At 41.7% G+C, this 23,704-nt stretch overlaps 2 protein-coding genes across 3 annotated transcripts; one reads left to right on the top strand and one right to left on the bottom strand.

Annotated features, from left to right (window-relative positions):
- Positions 1-2,137: 2,137 nt before the first annotated feature.
- ttc14 (tetratricopeptide repeat domain 14) lies at positions 2,138-12,758 on the bottom strand. Of its 2 annotated transcripts, none has more exons than XM_084067297.1 (13): positions 12,738-12,758; positions 11,323-11,480; positions 10,716-10,840; positions 10,012-10,211; positions 9,431-9,515; positions 9,170-9,299; positions 8,420-8,575; positions 7,744-7,815; positions 7,153-7,272; positions 6,016-6,138; positions 5,717-5,834; positions 4,897-5,000; positions 2,138-3,903 (listed from the first exon to the last, which is right to left on the bottom strand). In XM_084067297.1, exons 2-13 carry the CDS (start codon positions 11,454-11,456, stop codon positions 2,841-2,843), a joined length of 2,430 nt encoding a protein of 809 aa, XP_083923423.1. In that variant the 5' UTR covers positions 11,457-11,480; positions 12,738-12,758; the 3' UTR covers positions 2,138-2,840. The 2 variants fall into 2 exon arrangements, with proteins under 2 accessions (XP_083923423.1, XP_083923424.1); XM_084067298.1 differs by lacking the exon at positions 12,738-12,758 and adding an exon at positions 12,457-12,470.
- A 6,342-nt stretch (positions 12,759-19,100) lies between these two features.
- On the top strand, positions 19,101-23,571 carry LOC311051240 (uncharacterized protein). The gene is made up of 3 exons (XM_084065722.1): positions 19,101-19,725; positions 20,522-20,604; positions 22,013-23,571. Exons 1-3 carry the CDS (start codon positions 19,128-19,130, stop codon positions 22,103-22,105), a joined length of 774 nt encoding a protein of 257 aa, XP_083921848.1. The 5' UTR covers positions 19,101-19,127; the 3' UTR covers positions 22,106-23,571.
- The last annotated feature ends 133 nt before the right edge of the window (positions 23,572-23,704 follow it).

Below are 23,704 nucleotides of genomic sequence, written 5' to 3'. Positions count from 1 at the left end.
TACAGAAATGAATGATAACCCATGTGACTGCTTTAGCTACATGTAACACGACCCTCTGGGTCATACACGTGCAAATGTACCCTTACAAGTCGAGTTCAATTAACACTCAAGATTTGACTGTGTAGTCTGTGTAGTTCAAACAAAAACACATGTACAAAATCAGCATTTCATATCATGTGCAGATTTAAACAATTCCATTACTGTATTCTGATGGAGATGTATGATAACACATGTCATCACCATTCAATAATGCCAAATACATTTTGATAAAGAACTATTTTACTCACCAACAAATTCATTCAAGAATCAGTAATAATTGATTGATTTGAAACTTTAGAAATGACAGTAACTGAATTCAATGTCAATGCAGAGCATAAGGTGTAGAGTCAATCAGAATAAGAATTGATTGATTTGAAACTTTACCAATTACACTAACTAAATTCAATTCCATTTCAGTGCAGAATCACAAGTTGTCTCAAGACAACCCTAGACCCAGCATCGGAGAGTAGCACAGAGGTGGAGATTAAACACACCCAGCCAGCCTGGACAGGCCTTTCATCACAGATGCTTTAAAATGTTGAGTAAGGTTTAGTCAGTCTTTTGAATAAAAGTCATATTTTAGTCATCTGAAAAGTTTTAGTCGACTTAATATCAGAAGATTTTAGTCGACTAAATCTACAGTTGATTTTGTCGACAAAAAAAATATTTTGGCATACCTTGATGGTCGATTTTACACTTGGTTGCATGCTGAAAAAAAGCCGATCTACAAGCTTACAACGCGTCGCAGCACGACGCGTTGTGAGCTTGTACTGTAGATCTGCTATTTTCAGAGCACACCACCTGAGCACAACCAAATATAAAATGACTCGTCTTTTTTAACCTTTTTATTTAGTTTTCGTCAGTGAAATACGTTTTCATAGTTTTAGTTGATGAAATTAGTAAGTGAAGGTAAAGATTCAGAGGAAGATTCCTCATGTAATGACAGGTAAATATTGCTTTCATGTTGGGTGGAAAGTTGGTTCATCGACTGAAATCTCTGTGGTTAATCTATTTCCCTTTGGGAAACCTTCTCCAATATTAAGGAGGAATATTCCGTACTAGCGCTTTACTCCCCACCAGTGGCACAGTAGTAGAAGACACCGTGACCAGCTGAGGAGGAGGATGGAGGTGTGACCGGAGTCCAGTACAAGGATAAAGGAACTTGAGTCATTAAAGTGAGTGGAGGAAACAAAGCTCTCATTACATCACTCTTACAGCTAAAAATGCAGGTGTAAAACTATCCTATCCTAAAATTGGCTAATGGGAGGGTGGGCGGGTGGACCCACTCAGCATCCGAACAAATACAAGTGGACACAGTCCCCGACTACCAGAAATGATGCAGGCGAGAGACCCCTCTATTGAGGGATTCACAGTGGTCATCATGGCCTGAGTGCAATGGCTAAGCCTCCCACCCCATTCGAATGCTATCAATGGGCACCAGCTCCACAAACGGTCAAAGACGGATTGACACCATGCTGCTCTCATGAACTGCAATATACAGTATTAAGACAATGTGAGACTGTTAAAAAAAAAATCAGCAACATCTCAATTCTGCAGCACTGGTACACACACAGGAGTGAGATGATGTTTAGTCAATATAACCTTTTCTTTTAACTGTAACTAGGTCTCAAAAGGTTGTAGTTTTCACTTTAACCCTCACCCCTGGCTGGGTTAAACTTTACAGCACAATTGAACCCATTAAGACCTGGAACTGTGTCATTTTTAGATTTGAGCTAAAAAGCATTATTTTACACTTTGGGCTATTCAAAAATAGCAGATCTACAAGCTCATAGCGCGCGCTACAAGCTTGTAGATCTGCTATTTTTGAAAAATCATGAAAATGTGTGCAAATCTTTGAATATAAATACTTTTAAAGCGAACATTTTTAACTCAAATCTTTGCTTCTGGGGGGTCCCTGGAACAAAATATTTTGATGGGGGTCGGCGGCCAAATACATATAATTTTGGGGGTCCTTGACATGAAAAAGATTGAGCACCACTGATATAGAAACATATGTTGAAAATCATGACATTGAACACTAAGACTTTTGCAGCTTTAGACCAAACAAAAAGCAAAAAAACACAGGTTGGACATGATAAGCACTCAAAGTCAAGTTTATTGCTAAAAACCCAGACATTGAGGTGGGGCATTGACTCATGTGACATCTTCAAGGATACATTGCATGGCACATATTGATAAAACATCACAGCTTTTGTACTACTGCTTCCTTGGTATGAATTCATTATACCACAGAACGTATGGATTGAAGTTTAGGACAAATCCAATGTCAATGTCTGCAAAACAAAATGGCCCAGATTGTGGGTGTTCAAAGAAAAACACATTTTGACTAGAACATAGAGCACTGCATGGCATGGTAGACATAAGGCAGAATGTTCTGATTGGATAAAGTTTAGACCGAACTTAAAATCTAAGACTAGACAGAACTAGAACAATTCTACAACGGTGTATAACATTAAGGCCTTAAATCTAGTACGAGGAATAAGACATTTAGAGTAAAAATGACTCATGGATTATGTCCATCCAACCGACAGAAAAACAGGCATTCAATCATCGATTCTGTTTCACTGTTCCAGCTGACAGTATGCTGGATTCATGACATAAAAGGTCTTGGACAGCCTCTTCTCCTTAACCTTAACAATATATCGCTGTTTCTCCATCAACTTCCATTTCAGTTATGACCAAGTCTGTGAATGCATCAGCTCCCTTCTGTGTTTCTCCTTTACTTTGACACAGGACAGTACTCAGATATCCTACACATTGGTAGTTAAAGGTAATTGGGATTATTTCTTTGGCCTGCCTCCTTTTTCCTTCTGAAACTGGGCAATCTGGTCGAAGATGGACATCAAGTTGGCAGGAACGTCCTTTTTGGGCCCCGCCGGCGTTGACGGTGCCGTGGTCACGGACTGCCGTCCATTACGGGTCCCAGCAGCAGCAGCGGGGGTCACTTTGGCGGGGTCCACTCTCTCCGACCTGCCGCCGGCTCTGTTCTCGTCCCCCGGTTGACCTGGGTTCTCATACCTACCGACGTCCGAGGAAATCCTCCTGGATGAGGAGGAGCGATCGCTCCTCGCTCTGCTGTCGGAGGAGCGTTTGTCAGCTGAACCGGAGCTCCTGTCCGCGTCTGCATTCTGGGAGGCCGAGGGCTTAACGCTGCGGGAGAACTCTGACCCGGCCGACGAGGAGGAATGCTTCCTCTTTCTCTTCTCGTCTAAGCTGCTCCTCCGGGCGTCCCCCCCGCCCCCGCCGCCGTCTCTCCCCTCTCTGCCGTTCGCCTCCTTCCCTCTCTCCTTGCTCGTCTCCCCCCCGCTCTTCCTCCTGTTCCCCTCCCCGCTCCTCACCTGCCATTCTGGGCTTCTACTCTGGCTGTTTCTCCCCCTCCTCCCGCTCTGTGCCTCTCCTCCGTCATCCCTTTTCCTCCTCCTCTTCCTCCTCCCCTCCCTGCGCGAGGAGGAGCCATCCGAGGCTTCCTCCTCCTCCTCCTCCGAGGCCGCTGACAGAGAGTACAGCTGGCTGATCCTTCTGTCGTCCACTTCCTCCTCATCTCCTCCCCACCCCGGACCTCCCTTCTGGTTGAGAAAGGAGGCGGAGGTGTTGGGAGGCGCAGGGTACCATTCCTCCTCCTCCTCCCCCTGTCTCCCTTGCTTCTCCCCGTTGGCGCTGCGCCCGTCGTCCTTGGAGGAGAGCCTGCTGTGCCTCTTGCTCCCCCTATCGCTCCTCCTCTTCTTTTTCCTCTTTTTCTTCCTCCGGAGGGAGGAGGAAGAGTTGGAGGAGGAAGAAGCAGAGGAGTGGCTTGAAGAGGAAGATGAGGAGGAAGAGGTTGATCTCTTCCGTTTTCGTTTCATCCTAAAAAGACAGAGAGAGGACGCGTTGTCTTTCTGATTCTTATCACAGAGGGCATACTGTTTAAAATGGTTCAACTAAAATGCTGTTTATACTGTCATCTAAATATATCCAGAAGCAGCTGTTGCATGCATGTACCGTATGAGTATAAGGCCACGTTTAGACGACAACGGTCTCTAGAGAAAACGGCAAAGTGCCGTTGCGTTCTCACTTTTGAGTGGTGCTAACCACTCCTACATTTGACTTTGTCCGTATGTCCGTCCGTCCGTATGTCCGTCCGTATGCTTGAGCACGGCTGATTGGTCAAGCTTCACGTGACACGTGACAATATGCTGTCACGTGACAACATATTGTTGCTGATTGCAACACAAGGATGCAACCAGTTACACTTTCAAAGGCACCACTCTCTTCACACTGGGTGTGATTTTTATTCTGCGTTTAGACGGAGGCCAACAGTGATTGAAAACGCTGCAGTGTGCATTGCCAGATAGACCAGTCACGCATGCGTAGAACAACTTCCGTTCTACTTCCTATCACAGCCGTTTGTTTGGTTGCTATGTCCGCTTATTAGAAGCGACTTTGGGCTTGTTTCTAAAGTGTAGTTGCTTATTTGGGCTCGTTTCCTAATGTTGATTAAACCAGTGGTTCTTAAACATCTTCATGTGAAATGAATATGTATTTGTCCACAAACTCCCCTGGAAGGGGGTCTCACTTTCTTGCGATAACCCCCGATAACGCCGTTGCCGTCTTAACGGAAGGCACATCTGATATTTTATTTTGCCGTTTTCTCTAGAGACCGGTGTTGTCTAAACGGGGCCTAAATCTTGGTACTCAAATAAATCTATGTACATCACTTTGTAAATGCAGCATACATACAGCGTATCGTACCAAGTACAGTATAGAGGGCGTCAGTAGTACTGTATATCCTGGGCGTCTCTAACAGTTGGTGCTGGTTACCTTCCATACCTGGATAAATGATCCATTTGGCCAACTCACCTTTTGTCTTCTTTTAAGATCTTACGCAATTTCTCAGCACTGGTGTTGCTCTTAGTTTTCTCCTGCTCCTTAGCCAGTGCCTCTTCTCGCAGCCGGATGGATTTCTTTAAAGGCAGCCCAGGCAAGGTGATGCAAGGTGGGACAAAAGCAGCCCCAATGCCCACATTGCAATGTATTCACACACAAATATATATATATATACAAACACATCGGGATGTCGGACATGCACAAAGTGACCCCCGAAATGGCATGCAATATTAATTTAATGAAAAAGTATAAAAATAAAGCAGTTGAAAGGTAAGGTTGAAAGGAGAGAAAGAGAGAGGGGTTTTATGTAGAAGGTGGCATGAGCCAGAGAGCAAAGTGGTTGGCATAGAGACAGATAGAGGATGGGGTGGAGAGAGAAAGAGAGAGAGAGGAGTAGAGAAGCAGAAACATTTCCCAGACGGGGTTTTTCACAGTTACCATGTTTGGACCGGGGACACGGTGGTACAAACCAGAGTCCGGGCAGGAAGAGTGGCGGTTGTCGTTGTTGTTGTTGTCGTCGTTATGGATTGATTTGTTTGTTTTTTGGTTTCCCACCAACAGTCAGGGGACGAGGTCGTGGCGGTTGGAGGGGTCAAAGGGGCAGAGTCCCGGAGTCACACACGGAGACGCACACATACACCAAAACACTTCATCAGTATTACAAACCATAAGATATGGGTGTTGTGTGTGTGTGTGCACATGGATGTCACATGTGTGTGTGTTTCAAGTTCGATGTATGTCCATCAACACAGGTGTGCATGTGTGCCTGTAATGTATGCCACAGGTAGCTCACCTGTATGGCGTCTGTAATCTTTCGCAGAGCCGCCTGTGCTTCTGGGTACGAGTCATCTAGAGACAGAGCTCTCCTGTACAGCCCCTCTGCTGTCACCAGCTTCTCCTGCTCCTCAAGCCTAGAACACAACCAGAGTTATAGCTTTGTAGCTGAAGTTGAAGCCAGTTCAAACTTTTTTTGTAGCTTTGTAGCCGTTGTAGCAGCTACAAACGTCAGATGTATCTTTGTATCTGCCAATGTGAACGCAGCATCATTTCAGCGGCAGAACACACGCTGAAGGTTGATTATTTATGACTCACTGTTTTCCCCGCTCTACCAGCGTCTGACAGAGGTACTTCTTGGCATTGCGGTGATCAGGACAACTCTCCAGGCCCAGCTCAAAATCTGATATAGCCTTCATTATGCTGCCTTTATTGGCGTACCTTGGAATGAACAGAGGGGGAAATATAGCAGAGAATGAGTATGGGTTTGATTGAAAATAAATAAAAACATGCACATGGAGAAGAGGAGTACACAGGGGTTTGTGAATAAAGCAGCACAAATTACAATTAGTTGTTCAGTAACGAAGACACTGTGTACAGGCTGTTTGTCGATGTGCTCTGATGATTTACATCTCCTTTGGCCAAATGGAAATAGCAATTATGTCATATTGTATACAAGTATACAAGTGTAAAGGTGCTTCACAATAACTTTTTCCCCTGACTATGATTGCAGTTGCTCGGCAAAGCCCTGCTACACACCCTTAAAGTTACACACATTCACATCGAGTACAACCACAGTCTAATGCGTCTGGCCACTGAGAAGCTCTACTGGAGCAGTTACAAGACCAAGGTGGGTAATGAGGGAGGAATGAATATATTATTCATTTCCCCACAGCCCACACAGATTCTTCCTGCTAGTCTTAGGGGACTGACCACAATGATGCTCCTCTAACCTTGAGGCCACTGCTGCCTGCCATGTGCTGTAAATAGCAGTTGAGTTCTACAAGCTCATAGCACATCCTTGAGAACTTATAGATTGTCTATTTAAGAAAAAAAAAATATGGATCTTTATACAGCTTCTTGTCTTCCTAAAAACAATACAGGGTCTACTAATGGCGTGGCTTCATGTGGATCTCTGTGTTCATGAGATATCAGTCACCTACGACATCAGTAATGTCGATATTTGGGCATGGTTTCAGCTGAATTCGACCACCACTGACATAGAGCGATGTCCCTTCAGTTATGCAATACCTGTTGTACCCAAGTTCTTAGTGCAGTACAGTCTGTGGCAGTGAGCACAATAAATATGCCGCTGATTGGTCCAGTAGCAGTTTGCAAGATTAGCCAGGGACACACTCACACAAACACACACACAGACCCATTTCTAGACGGATCATCTCCTACAGAGTCACGCTGTAAAAATGTCAAGACCAATGAGAGCAGAAACAGACTCACAGTGCTCCGCGTGCCACCAAAGCCTCTACATTATTAGTGTCGATCTCCAGGGCTTTGTTGTACTCGTTCATGGCCTCCACGTGACGACCATGCTTAAAGTGGTCCACCCCGGAACGTACACTAACAGAGAGGAGGAGGGAGGAGGAGGTAGAGAAAGGGAAAGAGAGTAAGAGAGACAGGCAGACAGATGGACAGGAAAAACAACTGTCACGTTTTTGACACTGAAAATAATTCTGCTAATTACAGCAAGTCAGGAACTGAGAGTGGATGATTTGTCTGAGCCAAGGTTAAGTGCTGCATTTTTGTCAACCGTTTGGTTTGGGGGAATTTTCTAGATCAGCGGGATCTTGGAGAAAACAAACTCGGGCCACTATTCAAGCCATCTGCTATGGCGCTATAGTCTGGGGTGGAAATAACCAATTACAAGTACTCTTGTTACTGTAATCGAGTTACCTTTTCGAGTAGCTAAAATCTGTCATTTGTTTGGGATGGGAAAAGGGAGAAAAATAAAAAATGTGCCAACTTGTCCAAATGTTAACTCTGTGATACTAATAAAGATATTTATATATAAAATTTAAAAAACATAATTACCACTTCAGAGCCCAGGATGCAGACTGTTTCTTCCTGATCACCGATGCAAAGTCCTCCTCCCGGAAATGTTTACTGAGTGTGTGAGAGTACATCATAATGGTGTTTTAAGTAGTGCCAGGCAATATAGTGTATTTGCACATGAAAACATGACATGCATTTACCAACAAACACTCTCTGGTGAATTGATGCCAACCATCACATGCGGTGCTATTACCCACGTATTATAGCTTGTTGACCGAGGTCCCACAAGAGGGGTCTATACTTTCCCCCCTCAATTTTCCCCTCTACACCAATTCTCTTAACCCATTAAAACCGGGAAAGAATCTGTGTCATTTTAGATTTTTTTGTGTTGGATGTTCAAAAATAGTGTCAATTCGTGCCACGCTCCGAGCTTGTACATCTGCTATTTTTGGATATTTTAGAAAAATCTTGAAAGTGTGAGAACTACTGATTTAGAAGGCATTTGAAGAATCGGCCTGGGGTCGATTCTACAAAGGCTTTTTAATGGGTTAAAATAGCCACGACTATTTTCGCCAGATGTTCGTAATGTTGTATTACGACATGCCCAGAAAAAGGACACATGGGTTCATGTGGTTCAACTTCAGGCAGTAACAGGCACAAACACCAAGGCAATATTCCATTAAGTCCCAGCCATTCACTAAAACATGTTGTGTACCTCTGCAGCCCTCTCATTAGCGATGGCGGCTGGGTGTGGCTGATGCCCACCTTCTTCAGCAGGTACTGGACAACGGAGGGGTTGTAGTAGCCATGGCAGCTCGTCAGGACACGCTCGTACGTCTCACTGGTGTCGTTAGCCACGCGCATGCCACGGCTGAAGAGAGGACGAAAATGTTGGTTGCACAGCGTTTTGGTATTCTTCCTGAAAGTGACTTTAATTTCAGGTTGTATCATTTATTTTGTGAAGTTCGTTTGACTTGAATTGAACAAGCTCTTACATTCATTTTATTTAGGAGAGATTTTATGTTTGACTGTAAAGACCATCGCAGACAAGAGTTCAATGCCATTTTTATGAATTAAAAAAATAAAAGTACAAAAACTGGGTTAAACTGACGCAACCATTACAGCCACTCGTCACCGGACAGCAATTTCAGAGTAGATGTGAGCAAGAGGTCATACAATACAATGAAATTAAATGAAATGTGTTTGGCTCTCTCCCTCTCCCTTCACATGAACAAAACACTAATCAAATCATTGAAAGCAGCCAACTTGTAATGGGCAGATGCATGTAGCTGCACATGAACAATACAGTATGTGTGTATGTGTGTTACCTGTAGTGAACAGTGTGTGTGTGTATGTGTGTTACCTGTAGTGAACAGTGTGTGTGTGTATGTGTGTTACCTGTAGTGAGCAGTGTGTGTGTGTGTGTGTGTGTGTGTGTGTGTGTGTGTGTGTGTATGTGTGTTACCTGTAGTGAACAGGCAGTTCCTCTTTGGAGATGACTCCCAGTTTGATGTGGCCCAGGCTTGGGGAGAGAGAGGATGGGTGGAGGGACACCGTGATCTTCTCCTGGTAGCGGTCGATGTCCTTCACTCCAGCTGACAGAGAGCATACAGAGACAGAGCTTTCGTGAATTAATAGATATAATATTTAAACTTGGTGTCTTCTAAAGCCTGTACACTTCAGACAGCTGGTTACTTTGGGCATACTAGCCTGCAAACAAACTAACCTCTGATGAGGTCTCCTATCTGGTAGTAGGACAGAGGGTCGTCATGGCTGCCCGTTGACGGAACCTCACTGATATGACACAGTGCCTGAGGGGGGGAGATGAGGACGAGAAAATACGATGTTTCAACGGCTCCGTCTCAAAATCAACGTATGTTCATTTATTTAGCCTTGATGATTAGCCTACTTCTCTAATGCTAGTGGTTCACATGATTTTGGGGAGGTCCTCAGATTATGGCATCAAAAGTAATCAACAAACTATACTATGAAAACTGGTCAAACTTTGGTGAAATTGTGAACTAATACAAGAAAGAGGCAGACATTTTGAAAATAGCCGATCTACAAGCTCACAACGCCTCTCAACGCGAGGCGTTGTGAGCTTGCAGATCTGCTATTTTCACAATATCTATCTATTGAGGCATCTAAATCGAATGCCTCAACTGCTACATTCCAAGTGCTTATCAGGGTGGGGGTAAATATGATTATTTTGGGGGGGGTCGCGGCCTGAAAAGGTTGAGAAACACTACTCTAATGTACATAAATCAGCGAATAACTGAAATCGGCGAACAAGCCGATTCAACTCACCGACACCTCCAGGTCTTCTATGTCTCTCTCCAGTCCTCCAGCAGAGCACAGCAGTGTGAGAAAGAAGCCGTATTCTCTGATGTTATTGATTCTGCCCACGATGGCGTCGCCTCTATCCAAGTCCCTGTACAGCATGGCTCTCCTCTCCTCAAAGGACACCTCCATGAACAGCTCCAGTGGAGGCATACTGGCATAGGGCTCTAGGGAGGGCAAAGCATTTAATTTGTTTTTAAGTCTCTGAACATATTTATAGTCGTCCAACGTTAACCCATTAAGACCGGGAACGCATCTGTGTCATTTTTAGATTTCTTTGGCTATTCAAAAATAGCAGATCTACAAGCTCATAGCGCGGCACTGAGTGCTGCGCTAAGAGCTTGTAGATCTGCTCCTAATCATCTTGTAAATCATGATTTTTTTGCAAATCTTTTTAATATATATAATTTTAAAGCGAACATTTGTAAGTCAAATGTTTGCTTCTGGGGGTCCCTGGAACAAAATATTTTGAGATGGGGGTCCACTGCCAAATACATATCATTTTGAGGGTCCTTGACATGAAAAAGTGTCAAGGACCACTGATATAAGCAACATTTAGAAGACATTTTGTAGAATCGGACTCAGGTCTTAATGGGTATATAGATTCTCAAAGCAGTCACAACACTACAGACAGCACGCGCGCGCGCACACACACACACACACACACACACCTGCAGCCTCCTCATCCGGCTCCACCTCTTGCGGCGTGGCAGTTTTCCATGTGGGAGAGAACAGGAGGTCAGCCTTCCTGGCAATGAACTGCTCCACTAGATAACTGCCCTCCCTTACATCCCCCCTGCAACACAAAACACACAGGTAGGTACACACTACAGTCACCCGTGAGTCATTATGCCAATGCCCTTAAATTCCAATAATGGATGCATGGTGAGAAACGGCACACTGGGCGGGTTGGAGCTCATACTTGGTACTACAACATGCAGTATATATGCAACGGATTTGACATATCTTTGCTGTCGGACAGGTGGAAACTTGTATGTCCAAAACCGGTCCTTTTTTATCATTTTAAAAACTTTTGAAAATATTGAAAAAGTCGATCTACAAGCTCACAACGCGTTGCGATCTGCTATTTTCACTGGCCTTGTGCAACACTATTATAAAGTAAGGCATTCGTCTACAAAAACAATTCATAATACGTTTAAATGTGGACTGTACTTAGATACAAGGTTTCTGCCTGACAGCAACAATATGCAAATTCTCTATGGAGCCGTAGAGAGAGAATATATTACCATGGTTTGTGAACTGTACATGACGGCTTACCTCTCATACGTGGTCTTGGATAGGTCAGAGACTATAGCTTGAAAGTCTGGGTTTTCAATCTGCTCACATTTCAGAGTGTTGAACAGTGTCTGTCCGTGGTAGACCAGACACTGCTTCAACAAGTCTTTGTCCATTCTCTACGATTTCATTGACTTGTCCTGCAAGAGAGATTGAAGTTGAGTCGAGACCTTTTGCTCAACATGCAGCCGCAAGCAACTCTTAGAGCCTATTTCTGGAGTTGCAATACCAACCCTTGACAGCCCACACATCCAAACAGAAAAGTCCTATCTGATTGTATTAAACAACGTTTAACTCCCCAACATTGCAGCTGTACGGAAAGCTTGAGTTATCCTCTTTGTATCTGCAAGTTTTCGTTTCATAAAATTCTACCATAGAGATGTTATGAGCTACTTTCTGTCAATTCATTCCGTGCAGGTGATTATTTCTCTAAGTGTTGGAGTTTGGAAGCACTCGTTTTCAAAAACTCAACGTCCTGCTGCACATGTGGTTCTCAAACTTTTTCATGTCAAGGACCCCCTAATTGACACGTATTAGCCCGCGCACCCCCATTTGAAAAGATATGCCAGGGACCCCATAAGAAGATTTTTACGGCTCTAGCTGTGATTCTCAACCATTTTAAATTCAAGGACCCCAGTTTGACATGCATTAGGCTATGGACCCCCATTTAATGGCATTTCTATCTCTGGGACCCCAATTTATATTGTAAAATCAACGTTGATGTAACTCTGAGAGTGTACAAATGGAACCAAATGGACCAGTTAGGGTCCATTTGTACACTCTCAGAGTTACAGACCCATAAGGGTCCATTTGGTTCTTAACTAACCACCATTTAGCTGGGGTCCCCCTGGAACTCCCTCAAGGACCCCTGGGGGTCCCGGGACCCCACTTTCAGAACCAATGGCTTAACACAATCAGATCAGATCACATGTTTCTGTTTGGTTGAAAGGGCTGTCAAGGGTTTGTTGCAACTGTAAGATTTCCAGATATTAAAAATAGGATCTAATTGCTTGTGGCTAGCTTAACATGCAGGGCTTAGGTTGACTGAAATGCTATTAAAGTTATTATAACGTTGAAACGGTATTAAAATAGAGCTCTATCAAGTAGAAAACGTACCATTTACTGGAAACTAAACAAACCCACATGCAGTTCAACAGATTCTACAGCACTGTCCACGTAGGTTAGCTAAACTGTTAGCATGTTAGCAATATAAACCCGAGTTCCTACTCTCAGAGCTCCTAAAATGTGTAGCTCTTGGTGCCACACAGTCATATCTGGTCAAACTAACTAACTCACAGTCACTTTATAACGTCAAATATTATATATTCTCCATTTGAAAGGCGAAAATAAACACATTATTTACATTGAGATAATAATAACACAGAAACTAGCCGAACCTCCTCCGTGCGCAGGCGCATGATACAGTAGTTAGGTGTGTGTTGCGTTTTGTATTGTACCGTGGGGAAACAGTGGTCCAGCGTTGCCAGGTGTTGCGAGAGAAACAAGCAGCCTGGTCTATGAAAACTAGCCCAAAAGAAGCGACTATTATAGGCCACATGAACACTTTGAACCTCTATACATCAGATATTTGAAAATAGCCGGTATACAAGCTCACAACGCGTCGCATCTTTCAAAGAAAAATCTGAGGAAATAAATGTTTTTGAAACATTTTAAATACACACATCTTGTATGGGGAATTGGGGATCCTCCCTCCTTGGCACAAAATATGATCAGATCTGTGGACAAATGCATATTAATTTGGCGGGCCCTTGAGATGAAAATGTTTGAGAACCACTGGTTTAAACAACATTAGGAAACTAGCCCTAATAAACAACAACACTAGAAACAAGCCCAAATAAGCAACTACATGTACACTTTAGAAACAAACCCAAATAAGCAACTAAACTTTAGAAACAAGCCCAAATAAACAACACTTTAGAAACAAGCCCAAATAAGCAGCTACATGTACACTTTAGAAGCAAGCCCAAATAAGCAGCTACAGTGCATGTACACTTTAGAAACAAACCCAAATAAGCAACTAAACTTTAGAAACAAGCCCAAATAAACAACAACACTTTAGAAACAAGCCCAAATAAGGAACTAAGCTTTAGAAACAAGCCCAAATAAACAACAACAGTTAAGAAACAAACCCAAATAAGTACACTTTAGAAACGAGCCCAAATAAACAAATACACTTTAGAAATGAGCCCAAAAAACACAACCTGCAACTACCAATATGTACAAGCAACTTTACAGAAAAACAAGCCCAAAAGCTTATAATAAGCAGACATGGCAACACTGATGACAGGCCCTTGGTGTGTTACATTTTATATTGTACCGTGGGGAAACCGTGGTCCTCAAAGCAGTTCAGGTCAGGCCGCTGCGCAACAGGCCACCTGTAATTTTAGCACAATTCAGTGGTGGAAAAAGTACTGCACCTTGTTTACTTAAGTAAAAGTATGAATACTGCAATGTAGAAATACTCTGTTACAAGTAAGAGTCCGAAATTCAAAATGTACTTGAGTAAAAGTACAACAGTATTGGAAAATGTACTTAAAAGTACCAAAATAGAAAGTACTCTGCTCTACTATGCAGAATGTCATTTGAAGTTTTCAAATGTATAAAATGTATAAAACTCTTTTGAAAAACAGATAAAACAGATATACAAGCTCACAATGCGTCACATCGTGACGCATTGTGAGTTTGTACATAGGCTATTTTCAAATAACCAAAATGTATATAGGGCTGAAGTGGGTAGGCTAATGTATATGTTTTGTAATAATAATCAAAATCTACAAAGTAACTAACTAAAGTCTTCAAATAATTGTAGCCGAAAGTCGAAATAAACTAAACTAAACTAAACTCAGAGGCAAATATTGTACTTTCCAATACAATTATTTGTAAACTTTAGTAACTAGTTACTTTGTAGATTTTTATTATTATTACAAAACATACAGTAATAACCACTTCACCCCTTTACAGTACACATTTCGGCCAAAGATCTACAAGCTCACCTGCTATTTTCAAATGATTATATTTTTAAACTTGTGAAATGTAACATTATGTATAATAAGTACTTTTACTTTTGGTACTTTTTGATGCCAATACCTTTGTACTTTTACTGAAGTAATGCCTCAACTCCTACATTCCATGAACGCTGAATGGTAGGTGTTGCGTAGCATGGTATTGGCCAGACTGATACCGTGGATTCACTCTCACGTTCCTCCCCGGAATCAGTCTGGACTTCGGCCCATAGGGATGAGAAATCAGAAAATGATTTTGATGCTTTTCACTGTTGTACGGACAGTCACTCATTGGCCCGATCATTTTCTGATCCACGGTATCAGTCTGGCCAATGCCAGGCTAGGTGTTGCGCTCCACCTCAGCAATCCATTTCCCCGGCGTCACCATCTAGACTAGAGCATTGAAACAGCGAAAGAATCCCTTTACTGGCTGAAACCTCTAATCACCAGAAGTCTTAAGTGCATTCTCTTCTAAAACAAGCAACTACTGTAAGAGTATACTTATAGCGCTAAGGTAAAGGTGCAATATATCAGCTACTTAGTTACTTACTTACTTACTTACTTACTTATTCATCCATCCAGAAAACTCAGTGTGTGGTGCATTTTTGTCAATGCACTATTTACCAGACATGTTAATTGAGTGAGATGCTGTGTTTCAAGTCTAACTACTCCTGCATTTGATTGTTTTAGTGGAATTTCCCATGAGTTCAGTTATTGTTTTACTCTGGCTGGCATGTCTGGCAGGAAGTCCAGTATCAGGGATATGATAGGCTACTTCATAAGACAAAAATAATCACATCCTTCTGCCTTAGCTGTTGATGTATAATTATGTGTCCATCGGCCAACTCTTAAAATAAATACATAAATACAAACATTACACAGTGAGATAGCTAAATCATAGTAGAGGATATAGTTAGCAAAGGTGTTTTCTTGTCAATGAACGATATGTCGAATACATTTTATTTATACAGCAGCAAATCAAAACAACGTTTTTTTCATGACACTTTGCATATAGCTACAGCTGGTCAAGACCATTCTCTTTACTTTAAAGGACAATAATTATGGTCCACAGCCATAGTCCATGGAATCCCTCGATCCGCCCTAAAACATTCCAGGAAGGAAGTCAAGTTAAATGCATTCATGAATGCATACCTACAGATGAAGTGGGAGTGGAGGAGAGAGGAGCTCAGTGAGTCATGGGAAGTCCCCCAGCCACCTAAGCCTATAGCCTATTATTGTGAATTTGTACTTCCATGTACTGTTGTTCTCATGTCTTACTAAATAAAGTACATCAATCAATCAAGCAGCATAACTGAGAGGCTAGACCAAGGCAAACTATTTGTTTTGTCAAAAAGAAAGTTTTAAGCCTTCTCTTGAACGTAGAGAGGGTATCTGCCTCCCCGGCCAAAACTGTGGGAAAATGTTTGCACAAATCTGACTGATGTGTCTTGATCACAAGACTCCAGAGATAAGCCAACACATCACACAAATCAAACATTTGTGTGAGTTTTGGACTAAATGTGTTGGAGTAGTAGTAAAAAGTGTGCTTTGAAGAAAACGCGAAATAGACCAATTATTTGTTTACTAACATTGAGCCTGGACGCACAGGTGATTGTTTCACGCAATCAATTCCCAACCTGTTTCGGGGTGCACTGGTTTCAGCACACCCCAACCCCCTCTTGTGTGTGTTGGCTAGTGAGACGCGTCCTAACGAGACCTGATATAATGGGTTTCGTTGCGCGCATACTGGCTGCACGCAGCCAGTATGACGTCGTCTGTTAAGGGGTCTATAGCGGAAAATCGAGCAAATGGCCAGGGCCTACTGTATATGGGGAGTTGCCGTCATGATCCAAGAAACCCACGGGGTAGAAGTTTGACCGTACGACCTACGGTTCAAAACGTAAAGGGCCATCATGAGGTTGATTTGAAACATATGGGGCAGCGGTTCTTCCTTGGCCTACTGGGACACAGACACACCGACAGACGAAAACATAGTTTCATCTCCTTTTCTAAAGCTAGTTGATACCAGTACAACTCACAAATAATTACCTTCTTAAATGTAAAAGTTGGAATAGGACATATCTCCATTTGGACTAGAACACGTAACATTTTGTTCAGCATTTTGTGGCTAAAATGTAATTGTTGTTGTCAAATGTAACACAAGTTGTGTTTTGTCCTAAACTACAATCACAAAAGAAACATGGATCATTCAAACATGTCCACAAGGGGTGATCATATGAATCAAGAAAGAAAAAAGAAGACCAGGAGAAGAGGATGAAAAACATGATGTTTAGGTATATAGGTAAACTGCTTTGAGGTTAAGCATTATGTCTTCATTTTAGCTTTTCATTATGTGAAAATATCTAGTGAGTTATCTGAAGAATTGTGGTTTTATTTTATTTATTGTACTGTAAGTCCGAGGAGACTGGTCAAAAGTGTTTCAACCTTGTTTTTACTGCTAAGTATTTTTTACGTCTTTCCGGGTTCATTCTGCATACCAAACAAGGGCGCCGGTACTGTGGGTGCCTCGGGGCTAAAGCACCCAGGGGAAATGACGAGCACCCATCACAAACTAAAAAAAAAAAAAAAAACTCCGACATCTTCACTTCATGGAGTCATTTTTTTGTACCAAATTAACCGAATTAACCGCATTAAAGTAGCAAAAAAAAGGTAACAAACCCGGAAAATAATCGCATGCATGCACGCATAAATCGGCGCCCCTGCATACCAATGTTTCAGCATAATTAAAATAATATACTCTAATACACCACTGACATGCATGATGTACTGTACATCGTGTAGCCTACAGTATACTGGCTGTCTAATACAGAAGCACTTGACAGCTTGGAAACTGGTTTGACCACAATTGTCATAGCTTCCAGTAACACCTGATTGGCTTCAGTCCAATGACATGTGGGCATTGTATTTTGTAAACTCATGTTGAAGGCTGTGATTCCCATTGTTTTTCAGGTCACTTGAAAGCAGCCTTGTTGCACACACAGGAGCCTTGATCTTCAAGCTTCTTAGAAGCAAAATTTACAAACCAAGAGCAGAGAGTTTCCTTTATCCACTGAAATGGGAAGCAAAATGTTTTCTTTGATATTTTTAGCCGGATATTTTTATATATCATCTGGGCAAAGTAAGTATTCAATAGATGCTTCATAATTACAATGTTATATTTATGAATTTATTTGTATTGTACCATTGGGCATACTGTATCTTTCACTTGACTGTCATTCCACTTTTTCATGATATTATCCAAGTGTTGCTTTGTGATATACTTTAGAAATTAAAGATACAAATGATTGCTGCTTCTTAATTTATGTGACAAACATCTAATTTTGGTGATTTCCACTTAAATCTAAATCAATATGAAAATTGTGACAAAGAAATACCAATAATTCTCCACAATTCATTTTATTGTAATTTAAATGGTTACTAGCCAATTTGATTGAATTGAATGTACAACAACCTGCTCTACTGAAAGCTGTCAGATGACACTGTTTACATTACAGTTGCAGTTACATCACTGTCAGAGGGTGAAAGTAGGAAAACGTCATTTAGTTTCTTATTGTGGGGATTTGAGTCAGCAGATTGCGGGGCTTTGGGCTTCTGTCAATGTGGACAGTGGCAAAATCTGACTTTTCACAAATAGTTTTTAGGTGATTCTGTACATAACATTCACACCATTCATTTCTATGTGAAAGTTGAATGGAAGCTTTAATGTCTAAACTAAATTATAAACAAGGGGAAAGCTGTGATAAAAAAACAGAAATGGTTAAGCACCCAGGCATTCTTGCTGCTCTAGCAAATTGTATTGGAAGGAAACAATGAGGTATCATAAATGGTAAATGGTAGGTGCCCGGGGGGCGCAGTGGTTAAAGTAGCTATACCACCGTGGAGTCTGGGGGTTCGAATCCATCGCGGTATTGCGCCCGGCTTTGTCGAGCGTCCAAACGAACACAATTGTCCGTGTTCAGGGGAGAAAAGCTGGGCGGGGAGGGTGATATTTGTCAATGCATGCACTGTACACCTACGGGCTGAGGGAAGCACCTGACACCACCTGTCAGAAAGGGGAGTGTTGGGCGAGGGGATTAGGATGGATGTGGGTTGTTTACGGTCTGATGGCATTCAGACAAAGCATTGGTGTCAGTCAGGAGGGCCACCAGTAGGGCCATGTCATCGGCATCCTTCATTCCTTCACTGCTGCAGGAGATGTTGATGTAAACAGAGAAGAGAAGGGGGATAAAACAAAACCGTGGGAGCCCTGTGTTTAAAAGAAACATACTGAATTCTAAACAATTTACAACAACCTGTTGTGGCTCTGTCCAGTAAAAAAAAAAATTGTATGTAGCTGGGTTGACCTGAAGCTCCATTATATAAATTATATTATTTTTTAAATACTGTATTATCTCATGCCAAATTACACTTCTATCCCCAGTTTCCACAACTGCAGTTACCACATCAACACCACCACCTATGACCACAAGCATAACTCCTCCTCCAACCTCAACTACTCCTCCAACCTCAATTACACCTATGATGACCACCACCACAACTACTCCTCCAACCTCAGCCATGACCACCACCACCACAACTACACCTCCAACCTCAGCCATGACCACCACCACAACTACACCTCCAACCTCAGCCATGACCACCACCACAACTACTCCTCCAACCTCAGCCATGACCACCACCACCACAACTACACCTCCAACCTCAGCCATGACCACCACCACAACTACACCTCCAACCTCAGCCATGACCACCACCACAACTACACCTCCAACCTCAGCCATGACCACCACCACAACTACACCTCCAACCTCAGCCATGACCACCACCACAACTACACCTCCAACCTCAGCCATGACCACCACCACAACTACACCTCCAACCTCAGCCATGACCACCACCACAACTACACCTCCAACCTCAGCCATGACCACCACCACAACTCCTCATCCAAACTCAGCTATGTTGACCACAAGCATAACTACTCATCCAACCACAACTACACCTATGATGACCACAAGCATAACTACTCCTCCAACCTCAACTACTCATCCAACCTCAGCTACACCTATGATGACCACAAGCACAACTACTCCTCCAACCTCAGCTATACCTCCAACCTCAGCTACACCTATGATGACCACAACTACACCTCCAAGCACAACTACACCTATGATGACCACAAGCACAACTACTCCTACAACCACTCCTACAACCATGACTATTCTAGCCACAACTACTCCAAACACATATACTGTTCCAGCCCCAACTTCAACAACTGATCCATCCACTATGACTCCAACTGCAATGACTCCAATACCAACTACAATGATGATGGATGGAGGTATGTGTCCCTTGTTATTATTCATAATAACATTTTTTTTTTTATAATAATACTATCTGTTGGTTTTTAATTGAGTCATTGCTTTGCTATATCGTAGCACGCCTCAATCTAACACACCAATATTAATGTTATTAACTGCAGCTGTGGTGCTTACAGCACAGTGTACCAAGTTCAACCAGCATGCTTTTACACTGTTGTAGTTTTTAACCACTCAAACATAATTGGCTTTGTTTTATTAAGTAATTTACCTATTTCACCTATTCTCACCCAATATAAATGATGTATTCATTCAATTCCCTAGTCATTTACACATCTTTTTGCAGACGCTAATCCAAAATTGCTAGTTTATGAAGCAGTGTTCCATCTTGTAGACATCTTAGGGATACTGTCACCATATGGTTCAGGAGGTGTAGGACTCAAGTGCGGAAACAAACAGTTACAGGCAGAGCAGTGAAGATGCAAAGGTCTTTATTTTCAAAAAATAACCCACACTAGAAAATCACTAGGAACAAAATACTCAAGACCTTAGAAATACTGGAATAGCTTGTAAACACACGGAACAAGGAATAACCACATCACTTACGACAACAAACTGACACATTGTGGGCTCAAGATGACTGTAAACAGACTCATCCTGTTTGTGTTGTTTGGTGAATGTTTTTGTCTTTGGTGCAATTAATCAAACACATTTTAGGCAAATGGGTTGAGAATGTACTGTATATGAATATAAAGGAAACAATGTTATGTTTAAGTGAGTCAATGTATAATAGTGATTTCTCTTTTCATTGTCCCACAGCCTCAGTAGTGGCACACCTGCAGATCAAGATGCTGTCCACGGGTGAATTCAGTAATGAAACCATCACTACACTTCTGAAAGAGGTAACATTTGTATATAGAATATGTACTGTACCCTTTGATCATACATTAAAACAAAGTCTAAATTTCACCATTGACCATTCCAATATACTTTAGAAGCAGTCTTATGCTAACACTAGCACACAAAAGCTACACAATGACATATACAGTATACTGTAAAATATTATGTCATTTTGTAGCTTATAAACACCACTTGAGATGGACAGAAACGGACAACTGTATTGAAGTAGGCGGCGGCCATGTAGGGGGGAAGCCATAGCTGAATAGGTAGAGATGCCGTTTGAGAAACAGAATGTCCCCGGTTTGTGCCCCGGCCGTGGTCTATGTGTTGAGTGAGCACGACACTTAACCCCTAACTGCCCCCCAGGAGCTGCCTCCATAGCGCCAACTGCTCCTAAATAGCTAGGATGGGTTAAATGCAGGGGATTCATTTCATGTAGGCTATGTACAGTAAGAAAAAAAATACCCACAAAAGGAGTGGGCAGTTGTAGAGTTGTAGATGTGACATTAATCAAGATTGAGCACGGCATTAACCTGGCATGGCCAGACTAATATCACTGCAGGCCTGATTTATTTTTTTAGCTGGCAGATTTGTCTGGTTTCCAGGTATTTCTTACCTTAAATGTATTATTTACAAACAAGCTGCCATAGACGAGCACCAAGTACCAGGAGAAGCCTACTTCTCCTCCCTTCCTGCTCTCCTACTGGCCACAGCTGTTGAATCTAAGCTGCTCGGAGCAGCACAGCTCTCGTTGGACCACAACTTGAGTATTTACAAGGGCGTTACTCATACCTCGGATACGCACATTTAGTGGAATCCTACACAGCGGAAATTCACTCGCTGTTGAAGAGGTGAATTCAGTGTGAGGGTGTGTTCACACACTATCCACCTGTTTTGAAGAAAAAGCACTTCCTAGTGGGCAATGCACATTTAAATTAAATGTGCATTGCCCACAAGGAAGCGCCTTACTAAAATGGAAATAAAATGTGACATTTTATTTCCACAACATTGCTCACACAGTTTAGAGAGACTATCACTTAGGACTTCTGGCTATGCATTCATCAGTATTTTAGCCCTGTAATTTGTCATCAGCATTCGAGACAGCTGACACAATTCACCGTGATTGGTCAGCTGATGAAAAGCAGCCCATATCATGTGCGTTTCTCAAAAAGTTAAGCTATTCTCAACTTTTCAATTCGTCTGCTTAGCCCCCCAAAAAAGCACACTGAAAAGTGCCTTTGCCTCCTTTTTTACCATGCAGTCTCATAGGTTTTAATGTGAAGGCAGTGTGAACTTAGTTGCCCTTATGCTGTACACCTGATACTTCTGCCTCTATATTGCTTATTGTACATTGTACACTCAAAAGTGATTTCATAATGAAAGGTTTTCTTCTGTTTTCTCTTCTTTCAGTTCATCAGTGAGCAGCTCCAGCAGCTGAATGGAACAGTTCCAGCTCACACTGTGAAAGTGAAAATCATTCAGAGGGTCAAAGTTAACACATAGAGGTTTCAAATCGAGAGAAACAGAGTACAGGGCATAGCCGTGGTGGCCATTTTGTGGTGTCACAGATAGAAAACCCATTATTTTTTTCTCATAGAGATTTCAGAAAATATGTATATACATTATTTTAAGCCTGGAACCAAGCCATCCAGGCTCATGGCGAATTATAACCATGAAACATTTGATTCTATGTAAAACAAATATTAGAAAACCGCAAGAAAAAGGGTATTTATTAAATATAGTATAATATAATTAAATATTCAAATATATTTTGACACAGAATAAAATGTGTTATGGTTATGATTCAGTAGGAGCCTGGATGGCTTTGTTCCAGGCTTAAAATAATCTATATCAATATTTTCAGAAATCTGGGAAAAATGTATGGATTTTCTATATGTGGCAGCACAAAATGGCCACCACTGGTGCCCTACAGTGGAAGAATTGGGAGAGTAAACCTAGGCCTGTCACAATGATTACATAATCACCTAATCACAATTATTTAAGATAATCAATTATTTTTGCTTTATAGTCATAATCGTTTCCATGTGAAAAAAGCATTTTCATGCATTTTCAAATATTTTCAAAAAGAGTGGATGCAGATCTATAAACTCACAACACGCATTGTGAGCTTGGCTATTTCCAGCCATTTCACTATTTTGTTTTCAATCATTTTCCTTCCACCATTACATTTTTTTTGTATACAATTAAATATGGCAATCATTTCTGCCCTGTGCAATCTTTGTTTATGAAGTCTAAAAGCCAAACAGAAATGTAATTTGTATGTATGTTCCAATGTTCAATGCCCAAAAAAATTAATCGCAATTATATGTATGACAATTACTCGTCAAATAAAATTGTATGATCGTGACAGTAAGCCAAGACTAGTCATCTTGCTGTTGCTGACCCAGAACCAACTTGTGCATATAATTCATCTTTTGTTATACTGTATCCAGAGCGGTTTGAATAGCACATATTTAATTCATAGAAAACTTGAGAAAAGTATATATTTTTTAATATTTCTTGATGTAGCCTAGTGGAACTACTTGTTATTGTTATAGGTACATTTCATTTGACAAGAAATGAAAATGATAGTCAACTTGTTTAATTTATAATTAGGTCAACTGCATTGCTTTTGAGTAAATCTTGCAACGGTGATTGTGTTGACTGTCTGTTTTTTCTAAGGATGTTTTTATTCACATTAACCAGATTAAAAAGAGTAATTTAAAAGTGTTTTATTCACAATTTGTCTTATAATTACATGAATGGTAAGAAGCAATGAAGTATGTTGTGTGTACATGTGATTGAAGTGTCTATACTATAGAAAAGAACATGGTTTTACGTGCATAGTTACTTACTGTACAAGTGTGCCTGCAGGTGTGTGGGCATGCATTTGTGCATAGCATGTGTACTGTAGTATATTGTGTGCATGCTGCACCTGTGGTAGATGTAGTGTTTGACAATGCGATTATGGCTGGGAGGTCAGCAGAGCAGGCAGAATAGACACCAGGGACCCCACAGCCACAGCATGACACCCAGTCACATACTTAGACTGTGAGACAGCAGCTTAACACTGGTTGCTATGGGGAAAGAAGAAAAGGGTTT

Source organism: Gymnoscopelus microlampas, assembly GCF_963454915.1.
Source record: "Gymnoscopelus microlampas genome assembly, chromosome: 9".
Classification (NCBI taxonomy): Eukaryota; Metazoa; Chordata; class Actinopteri; order Myctophiformes; family Myctophidae; genus Gymnoscopelus; species Gymnoscopelus microlampas.
The sequence above is the reverse complement of the archived record's forward strand: the minus strand, read 5'-3'. Positions and strand labels throughout refer to the sequence as shown.

Excerpts from the sequence above, each read along its gene's own strand:
- ttc14 (XM_084067297.1), bottom strand. The coding sequence starts at position 11,456 with ATGGACAAAGACTTGTTGAAGCAGTGTCTGGTCTACCACGGACAGACA. Across the intron at positions 10,212-10,715 it reads GCCGGATGAGGAGGCTGCAG|AGCCCTATGCCAGTATGCCT; the intron begins GTGTGTGTGTGT and ends TGCCCTCCCTAG. Across the intron at positions 9,300-9,430 it reads GATAGGAGACCTCATCAGAG|CTGGAGTGAAGGACATCGAC; the intron begins GTTAGTTTGTTT and ends GCTCTCTGTCAG.
- LOC311051240 (XM_084065722.1), top strand. The coding sequence starts at position 19,128 with ATGACCACCACCACAACTACACCTCCAACCTCAGCCATGACCACCACC. Across the intron at positions 19,726-20,521 it reads TACAATGATGATGGATGGAG|CCTCAGTAGTGGCACACCTG; the intron begins GTATGTGTCCCT and ends ATTGTCCCACAG. Across the intron at positions 20,605-22,012 it reads TCACTACACTTCTGAAAGAG|TTCATCAGTGAGCAGCTCCA; the intron begins GTAACATTTGTA and ends CTCTTCTTTCAG.